This window comes from Bubalus kerabau, chromosome 5 (assembly GCF_029407905.1).
Source record: "Bubalus kerabau isolate K-KA32 ecotype Philippines breed swamp buffalo chromosome 5, PCC_UOA_SB_1v2, whole genome shotgun sequence".
Classification (NCBI taxonomy): domain Eukaryota; kingdom Metazoa; phylum Chordata; class Mammalia; order Artiodactyla; family Bovidae; genus Bubalus; species Bubalus kerabau.
This window is the reverse complement of record NC_073628.1, coordinates 128,717,252-128,727,280: the sequence shown is the minus strand read 5'-3', so window position 1 is coordinate 128,727,280 and position 10,029 is coordinate 128,717,252. Positions and strand designations below refer to the sequence as shown.

The window sequence follows — 10,029 nt, the reverse complement described above, 5'->3', positions numbered from 1 at the left end:
GAGCTTCGGGAAGCTGCAGGCAGGAGGAGTGGCATCCTCCCGGGCCTGCCTGCTCCGTGCCCCTAACCCCAACACATCCGCCCCTGCCGGGGTGGCTCTGTGCAGGGTGCGTAGACAGCTCGTGCCCAGGTCTGTGTCGTCGTGAAAAGCTTAACGGGCTGGCCCATCTGTGTTGCCATCTCTGAGCAAAGCCATATGGAGCAGCTACCCTGCCTCCCCACTCAGCACACACTCGCTCCTGCCTCTCCTTGACAGAGGGGCCTGCCCGTCTGCATGAGCGACAGGCAGCATCGCAGTCTGCCTGTGAGCTCGCCGAGTTCACCTCCCAACTGCCTAACTCCCAGATGATCCACTTCTGATCAGCCTACGCCTCCACCCCTGTCCAAAAGCAGTACTACACCCTCCAAGATGAAACAGAAACCCACCACTAGGTACTGTAAGCACTTTTTATCCTGGCCGGACACCCTACACACACACACACACACACACACACACACACACACACACACACACTCAATTAAGTAAAAATTGGAAGTCGACTGTTGTCCTTTCAGCCTGTCATTCAAATCCTGCTTCTGCTCCTTTCTCTCCCTGAAAATCAGGCTCATTGTTCTTGTCCCGCCCCTGTTTTCTTGTCCTCCGCCCCCTCCGGCTTCCTGCTCTGTGTTGTGCTGAATAAAATGGACATATTTTTCTCTATGAGGCTTCTTTTGGTCCTTCTCTAAGTCAGAAGCGGCTCAGGGGCTTCTGGGCTTTGCGGAGTGGAAGACGCATGGAGAGCTGGAGGTCAAGCAGGACCTGGCGAGGGCAGGAGCTCTGGGGGGGTGGGCCAGGCACCCAGTGTCATGAGCTATACACATCGACTCATTTTCCTCTCCAACAGCCCCTTGGAAGTAGGCACCATTGGAACCCAGACAGCCCGGCCCAGCATCCATCCTAATGCCTGTAACAGATGAACGTGGGTTTGAGGCTCAGCTCAGCCCTGCCTGCCACATCTGTGAGCCTTTGGGGCCTTGGTCTCCTCGCCTATCAAATGGGAACAGTGCCACCCATATCATGAAATAAAATGCACACGCTCCATAAATACTGTGATCAGTAACGACCAAGCAGTTAATGTAGATAAAACGATAGCATAATGCCTGAACCACGGTTAACACACAAATATTCGTGCCACTTGCATATCTGCCGACATGTACACACACACACACACACACACACACACACACACACGTTTATAGCTTCTTTTTAAAATCCCAAGAGACACAAAGTCTAGTCTTAGTTCTGCCTCTCGGAGCTGTGTGATTTCGAACAACTTCCTCCCCATGTCTGGGTTTCTATTTCTTCATCTACAAATGAGAAACTGGATAGTTGTTCAAAGATGAAAACAGCTCCTCTGGCCTCTCAAGGAAGGAATTCAGTCAGTTCCTGGAGCTAATGGGCCTCGTCTCCCTCAGTCTGGGTGGTGCGCCAGCTAGACTGGGCAGAGAGCGTCAGCCTATGCTTCATATGCCACCAGGCCTTGGGCTTGAGCAGGGGAGCACCCAGGGACCCCAGACCAGAGACAGAAACAGGCGAGAAAGGTTTATGTAACAGGGAGACAGAATATTTCCCCTCTTTGGACCTCCAGGCTCCTTTCTCAAGATTTTTATTGGACTTTTCCCTTGTGCAACGTTTTTAGTTACAATTCTGTGTGGGCCCAGGACTTCAGCCTCAGTGGAGGATGAAGGGCAAGGACACTGTCCAGCCAAGCGCCCTGCATTCAAGAGCTGCTGGTCATGGTGACACGGGCCCGCCTCCACGGTCACCGTCCCCCAGCTGTAGCTGCCCCACCGGCCCAGGCTCAGCTGCATCCTGGGGGTGGTCCCTGCTGTGCTTTAGGCTGTGTAAGAGTCTCCTGGAGCAGGAAAGTACCCCCAGCCAGCCAGGCCCCCGGGAGCCGAGAGGGCAGACGAGGGGGCGGCGGGCGAGGTCCCACCTCACTTGCAGGTGGCGTAGTAGAGCACGCGCCCGTTGATGTGGTTCCGAATCTGTTCCACGCGCTGCTCCAGCCCCGTCAGGTCCGCCGAGCGGAGCACGATGGCCTGGCTCCCCTGAAGCAGCTCTGACTCCATGTCTGAGGGCCGAAGGAACAGCCGGAGTGGTAAGAGGAGCCGGTGAGATGCACCGAGAGTCCCAACCCTTCCGTCCCCTCCCGCCCACCTGGAGCTGCACCTGCCTGAGAAACCACCTCCACCCCGAGGGGAGCCTGGCCCCCCAAGGCAGCTCTCCCCAGCCCCTTCTCCCACTTTTAGAGAAACCAGGCCAGGACTGGACCCGGGGGTCCCCTGCCCCTATGCTTCTCCTCAGCTCTAGGCGGAGCAGTCCCAGGCCGATGCTGGAGGCCCCTGGCACCAAGGTTAGACACTCACTGTGGTGGACCCGGTCAGCTGCCATCCCACCAGCGATCCTGGTGGGCACCAGGGCAAAAGAGCTGGAAGGCTGGATTCCTCCCCGTTTTCTCTCCCTGACACTCCAGATACACCTAGTCCTGCCCTGCTGGTCCATTACGCATCCCACCTCCCAGGTTATGTGTGGAGGATGTGAAGGACTCCAAAGGGATCTGGTCCAGCCTGTCCCTCCTGTTGTCCTAGGCAGCTCGGCATTCACAGGAGCTGGTACTCAGCCTCAGCCTCAATTTCCCAGAGCAGGGCGGCAGAGGGGGTCACTGCCTCACAAGGCTCCATCGTCAGGCAGTCCTCATTACAAAGTCTTCTCATTAAGCCAGAATCTGAGCATGTCTTGCTTCCACCCCGTGGTCCTGGGTCTGTCTCCTGGGCTGTTAAGACTCAATCTGCTATGCCTCCCACATGGCAGTCCTTCACATGTCTGAGCCTCGTCTTCCCCAGAGGAAACCGCCCTAGTTCCTTCCTCCATGCCTCACCTGATAGAATCTCTAGGCCTTCCCTACTTCCCAACTCTGCTCACCGCCGCCCTGACCCCTGATGTACACTGGTCCGTCAATATCTCTTCTGGAGATATACTGGCCCCCACTGAACCCCATCTCCCAGGTGAGACTATCAGTGGAGTGTAGCAGGGGTTATTACCAGGTTGACATTCAGTCAGTAGGCTCCCATATGGACCTATGGGCCATAATAAGTAGTGACGTTTTAATAGCTGCTCTTCTCCTCCTCTGTTCTCATTCCTAGGGGCTCCCTATGCATGATCTTCCCCATAACCCTGCAATTAAAGGTAAATTCCAGCAAGCAGGTAAATGCTTGCTTCACTGAGTTTTTTCCTGGCTGGTAGTAGGTGTAAGACACACCAGTTACTAAATATTTTTAATATCACCCTTGAGCCATTACTCCCCTTATTTTGGCTGCTTTGTGTTTATTAGCTCTTCTGTCAGGAGCAAGGCACTTCTGGCTTATATCAAAATTCCTGCATCTTTTTCAGGTGAGTAACAATTTGTAAGCATTTATCACTTACCAGTCATAAAGTTTTTAGCTACATTAGCCTCTGAGTAGCCGGGCCTTACCTGAGCTATACTTCTGAGTGCAGACAATGCCAGGTTGAGAGAGAATGTTTCTCTTCACTTAATTGTATCCTGTTAGCTTCAGCCCATCCTTCTGAGACTCAGAATGCTAGTTCTGTTACCCAGTGAATCTGCTACCTGCCATCCCCAGATTTGATTAGCACATTCTCTGTCTTCATATAGAACGCTGATGGACAAGGGCAGGGTAGGCACTGGCCCAGGACTGGGCTCCTCCAACTGGGTCAGCCCCTCGCACCTCCCACTTCAGGTGCGGCTGGCCACAGCCTCGAATCCACTCACTGTCGACTCACCAGCCCCCCCTTTCTCCATTCCATCCGTCTGGCTAGCCAAACAGAATTTTGTCAAAAGCTTTCTCCAAAATTCAAAGAAACTCTGGTCGTGGCATTCACAGGGCACCCCAGGGCCATGACCCCATCATCGCATCCTAAGAAACTGAGCCTGGAAGCCCCTGTTCGCCTTTCTGGGGAGCCTCAGAACGCTTTCAAAAGCTCCATTCATTACAACTTGCTGGATGGTTTCCTACTGCCTCCAGGGCTGTGTCTATCCCCCTCCTCCTGGCGTGCGGGTCGGCCATGGGCACCAGCCACGTGTCTCCTTGCTCCTTCGCTACCACTGGTTTTGTCCTCGTCAACCCTCCTCTCCAGGAGGGTGGTCCTGCCCACATCCTCTAGTTCCTCCCTAATCACCCTGTCCTGATGCCCCTCCTCCTCCTCACAGCCTCATCCTTCCAGGCCCACCTCAAATCTGATCTTTTTTTCTTTTTTGAACACTACCATCACTGAACATTTCTCTCTGACATTATGTATCCTCTGAGCCCCTCAAGCGCCTATTATTCAGGCTTTCATCACAGACCTCCTTGTACTGTTAAATGCAGTTTCATGAAGCTAATGGCCAACAGGAAAAAATGCCCCCCTCTTAATTGCAAGCTCCTCAAAGGCAGGCCTAGTTTTGCGAACATCACCACATTCCTCACAGCCCCATTCTAGGCCTTGTTCCTGTTAGGCACTCGGGAAATCCCAATTGCTCTCACTCCCCTAGCACTGCTAGCTCCAAAGGGTGGGCCTCAGAAACCCTGGGTTGGCAGCAGCCTTCAGGGATGCCCCGCGGTCCAAGGCCCTGGACCACTCCCTCACCTCTCATCCTGTCCATCATCGCCATGGTCTCCCCAAACAGTTCCTCCGCCTCCGTCTTGACGCTCAGAATCCGGCTGCCCTGTTCTCCCAGCATGGAGCTCTGATCCAACCTGTCCTTCAACTCAGCATATTTTTGCTTTACCCTCTCAAATCCCTGAAAAAAAGGTAAAACCGTTTCTGCATCACCATCATCACCATCGTCCAAAGTCCTAAAGGCCTTTGGCTAAAGGAGTTGATATCACCCACATCCGGACACGGAGATGAGGTGCCTTTTAATATCCCCCATGGGGTGGGTCTGCTCTATAAAAGCCCCTGGGCCACAAACCACACCTTAATTTCTGTACTTCCCTCCATCCGCAGAGCCTGTCACTTCCCAGCTCACTGCCAGCGCAGGGCCGGATACATGGCTGTCACGTAATAGCATGCCTGGCAGCTTGGCCATTGTACGAGGACCACCGGTACCCTGGAGATGTTGAGAATGGCTCTCTGACCTTCTCTCTGATCTAATTCTGACAGTGTTGGGGCTCAGGTTGTGCTGAATCAAGAGTGCCTGTCTGGGCTGGGAAGCCACAGACAGAGGATAAGCTCTGGGTCGGGTGTCAAGAGCCTTGCTTTGTAGACAAGCGTTGTGCCTGGACAAAATCCACTTTGTCTGTGAAAGGAGAGGAAATGGACCAGCTGTTTCCAACATCCCCAAAGTGGCTCCACCAAACACAGCCAAAGGTGTAAGAATCCAGAAGCTCCACATACCCCCCCACCCCAGGTATATTTCAGAGTAACTGGTACTTAAAGTGCTTTGGGCGGGGCGGGGTGGGGGGGATGCTTCCCAGGTGATGCTAAAAGTAAAAAACCCACCTGCCAATGCAGGAGACATAAGAGACAGGTTCGATCCCTGGGCCAGGAAGATCCCCTGGAGGAGGGCATGGCAACCCACTCCAATATTCTTGCCTGGAGAATTTCCATGGACAGAGGAGCCTGGCGGGCTACAGTCCATGGGATCACAAACAGCCGGACAGGACTGAAGCGACCATGCCCATGCAAAATGCTTTGGAGCCGTGGTCTTATCAAGTGTACAGAGCCCACTCCTGCTCCCACTGACAGTGCTTCCTCGGGCTCTCTCTGCCCTCTTCGTACCTCCTGGGCGCCCAGCACCTCCTTGCTGGCTTCCTCTGCCAGCTGTCGGGCCTGGGCTGCCTGTGCCTGCTGTTGCCTGGCCCGGCGGCCAAGCTCCTCCATCCGTGCTCGGAAGCCCCCCAGCTGCTGCGTCATGCTGGTCACCAGTCTTTCTGCTGGTCCCAGTACCTGCTGAACCTTGGTGGAAAAAGAGAGAATGGGGGTTTGGGGTGGGTCTCATAGGCAGCGACCTTCAGTCTTCTTTCCAGTTTTTGGGCCACAAAAACTGATGCCTCCAATCAGGGCATCACTATCACCCCCATCCAATCCCCTAACTGCCCCCAGCATGCAAGCCTCCCAGCCTTCACCGGCTCAGCTGACCATCCCCCCTTACTCCTGCTAGAGCTCAGAGGCCACCCCTGCTTCTGCATCAGCCACGAGGCCAGAAAACTAAAAGCTCGAAGCCAGGCCCAAGGCTTGTAGCTCCTGATTCTTTAGGGCCCCATCTCAGCTCCCAGCCAGGTCCCTTCCTGACATTGTCTCTGCCTCGCGCCCGGGTCTGAACATTCATTCCCCCACGTGGGACACTTACCTCAGCGACCCTGTCCTGGATGAGCCGCATGGAGCGGCGGGTGCCCCGCATGGTGTCCTGGGCCTCCTGCAGCGCCAGCGTGCCCTGCCTCAGGGCCCCCAGGACTTCCTCCACCTGGCCCTCCACCGCGTGGGCCCGGCTCCTGGGGCGGGACGGGCACAAGGGACAGCGGAGAATTCACTCAGGGGAGAGCTCTGAGTGAAGGTGCTCTCCAGTCCCGGACAGTACCTTCTCCAGCCAAGGAAAGAGGCCGAGAACTAACTCGGTAGTAGCTTTCCATTCCAGGACCCTAGCAAGCCCCCTCCCCGTGCCAGATGGAAGGATATTCCTGGAAGGTGGAAACCAAGCCTCTTTACTGCTGTCTCCTCTGGGGGCCAGCACAGCACACTGCAGGAGCCCAGGCCATGATTACGGCCGAGTTTAATAAAGCGCGCTTTCCCCAACCACGTGATGAAAGTGATGAACACCTCGTGATGAAAGTGAAAGAGGAGAGTCAAAAAGTTGATTTAAAGCTCAACATTCAGAAAACTAAGATCATGGCATCTGGTCCCATCACTTCATGGCAAATAGATGGGAAAACAGTGGAAACAGTGGCTAACTTTACTTCTTAGGGCTCCAAAATCACTGCAGATGATGACTGTAGCCGTGAAATTAAAAGATGCTTACTCCTTGGAAGAAAAGTTATGACCAACCTAGCAGCATATTAAAAAGCAGAGACATTACTTTGCCAACAAAGGTCCATCTAGTCAAGGCTATGGTTTTTCTAGTAGTCATGTATGGATGTGAGAGTTGGACTATAAAGAAAGCTGAGCGCCAAAGAATTGATGCTTTTGAACTGTGGTGTTGGAAAAGACTCTTGAGAGTCCCTTGGACTACAAGGAGATCCAACCAGTCCATCCTAAAGGAAATCAGTCCTGAATATTCATTGGAAGGACTGATGTTGAAGTTGAAACTCCAATACTTTAGCCACCTGATGTGAAGAGCTGACTTGTTGGAAAATACCCTGATCCTGGGAAAGATTGAAGGTGGGAGAAGGGGACGACAGAGGATGAGATGGTTGGATGGTATCACCGACTCAATGGACATGAGTTTGAGCAAGTTCCAGGAGTTGGTGATGGACAGGGAGGCCTGGTGTGCTGTGGTCCATGGGGTCCCAAAGAGATGGACACGACTGAGCAACTGAACTGAACTGAACTTCCCCAACCACAAGAGCTGAGGTGGCCCTTGGGGACGGTGTCCAGTATGGAAGGCGGGGCCATGCTGAGTGAACCTGAGCCTGGACGCTGGGTATCACCTGACCATCTGCCACCATAGTCAGCACCCCTCGTGTCTCCCAGGACCCCTCTGATTTATAGAGGTTCCTCTCTTGCTTCCAGCCACACAGCCAGGGAGCAAAACCCCAGCCCAGTCCTGGGAGAAGAGTTCAGGACGCCAGGCCATACCTGGCCTGCTCGGCCTCGGCCTGCAGCCTGCGAGCCCGAGCAACATCCTGCTTGGTCTGGGACAGCACCAGGTCCACGTTGGGGAGCCTGGCCGCGATGGCCTGGATCTCGTTCATCTTCTGCAGGACTGTGGCCGAGTCGGTGGGCAGCCACAGGGCCAGCACAGCCTCGCTGACCTCCTGGATGGTGGCCGTGTCGGTGTCGGGGTCTGGAAGACAAGCCGCCCATTGGACTTGGGGAGCCTAGCCACGTTCCCCCAAGGTCAGAGGCCTCCCCCAGGCCCAGCGGCACCCGTGGCATCTCCGTCTAGCCTGCCCACATAGCGGCCGCCCTCCCCTCCCAGGCACCCTGCTCTGAGAATTTCCGGGCACCTTGCTGTGGGAGGAGGGGTGCTGGCACAGCTGTGGCAACTATGTGGCACCACAGGAAGTTGCAGGCTGGAGAGAGGAGGCGGTGCCAGGCAGCTGGCCCCAAACAATGCCTGGAGCGCAGACGTAAGCGGCCCCGGAGTGGGGACACCAGCCAGGAACTGGAACTGCTTCCTTGGCAATAAGACCCCTGCCACGTGCCCCCTCCACCTCGGGCCAGAGTGCTCGTTTGTGCAAAGGCAGGTCAAGATCATCGGGGCTTTGCTCACATGTCACCTTCTGAGCGAGGTGGGCCCTGGCCATCTGATCGAGGGTGGTAATCTGCACCCTCTGCCAACGTTCCCTCTCCTCATACTCAGCTTCATCATTCTCCCGAACGTTTATCACCACCCACATGCTGAACAATTTACTCGTTTGTTGGATCTTCCGTCTGACTCCCCACTAGAACGTAAGCAACGTGAGGACAGGGGCTGCCATTCAGCCACGGCTATAGCCCAGCACGGTGCCTGGCACTCGGAGGTGCTCTGTATACAGCAAATGAGTGGCTGAAGGGGCTCCAGACCCAGGCTTCCCCTTTTCTACTCAAGCCACCTAGGCCAAGTTAGCTAGCTTCTCTGAGCTCAGTCTCCCGATCTGGGAAAGGAGCTGATAGGAAACAATTATCAGGAATTTCACAAACCACCTCCGGGTCAGAAAGTAAGATCAGACGTACAGAGATGGTTTTTCCTTCCCCATGGTCACTCTACAGATTCCACTGGTACCGCTGTGGGAAGGAAGGGGGCATCGCCTATCCAGATGGTTTGCCCCGTGACTGGGACTTTTCTGGGGGCCCCAGGTCTAGCCTTATTCTGCAATCAAAAGCTTCCTTACCAGGTGGCTACACAGGTCCCAGACTAAATTCCCTCCCCGTGCCAGGTGGAAGGACATTCCTGGAAGGTGGAAACCATGCCTCTTTGCTGCTGGGTTCTTACGGGGCCAGAGCAGCACATCACAGGAGCCCAGGGCATGACTGCAGCTGAGTTTAATCAAGTGAGATTTTCCCCAACCACCTGCTTTCACAAGGACCTCCCAGTAGAGACCATCAACTGCTCGCCTAACCCAGAGTCCTACTCTCAAAACGCGGCTTAGACACGCCTTCCTAGACAGCCACCCACGGCTAGCACACCCCCACCAAGCGCCTGCCCTTCCTCCATTCCGTTTCACTTCAGCTTCGCCTGAGGGCTTGGTCTGAGTCACACAGTTTCGTGGGCTTCTGAGTCTCAGGGTGGGCTCAGCAAACTTTCACTGCTCTGAGCAGCAGGACGTGGGGCGCAGAGGCTGCAAACCAGATTGGACTTGGTCCCTGCCCTCATGGAGCTTGGAATCTAGCGAGACAAGGGAGCACAACCCTGGGTGATGGGGCCAAGCACAGGGTCTGAGGGCGGCACCTGTGGAGGGGCATCTAACCACTTAGGTGCCCTTGGGGGGCGGCTAACCCGCTCTGACGGGTCCAGAGAGGCTTCCTGGAGACTGAGATACTTAGAGGATGCTTAGAGGGTGGATAGGAATTAGCAGGTGCAAGGCAGAGCAGGGGAGAGAAAGCAAGAAGATGAATATAAGCAAACACAAGGAAGCAAGTGTGTGTGTGTGTGTGTGGCGAGGTGGGGGGCCTCCATCTCAGAGTGCAGTGATCTAGAGTGTGGACCCTGGAGTTAGGCGAGCCCTACCCACACCCGCTCCAAGCTGGGTGCCCGTGGGCAGGCTTCTTAACGTCCCTGTGTCTGGCGTCCTCATCTACAAAGTGGCAGGCATGCAGGATTAAATAATGTAATACACGTGAAGCACTTTAGAACAGTGCCTGGCACTTAGT

At 54.9% G+C, this 10,029-nt stretch overlaps 1 protein-coding gene across 1 annotated transcript in view; it reads right to left on the bottom strand.

Moving 5' to 3' along the window:
* Positions 1-1,636: 1,636 nt before the first annotated feature.
* Positions 1,637-10,029, bottom strand: part of LAMB3 (laminin subunit beta 3) — a 191,276-nt gene continuing 182,883 nt past the window's right edge. Inside the window, exons 20-24 of the mRNA XM_055583108.1 lie at positions 7,813-8,020; positions 6,371-6,512; positions 5,800-5,976; positions 4,666-4,819; positions 1,637-2,113 (exon numbers count right to left, since the gene is read on the bottom strand). Coding sequence (XP_055439083.1) covers positions 1,977-2,113; positions 4,666-4,819; positions 5,800-5,976; positions 6,371-6,512; positions 7,813-8,020 — 818 coding nt within the window. The 3' untranslated portion in view covers positions 1,637-1,976. The remainder of the gene's footprint in view (positions 2,114-4,665; positions 4,820-5,799; positions 5,977-6,370; positions 6,513-7,812; positions 8,021-10,029) is intronic.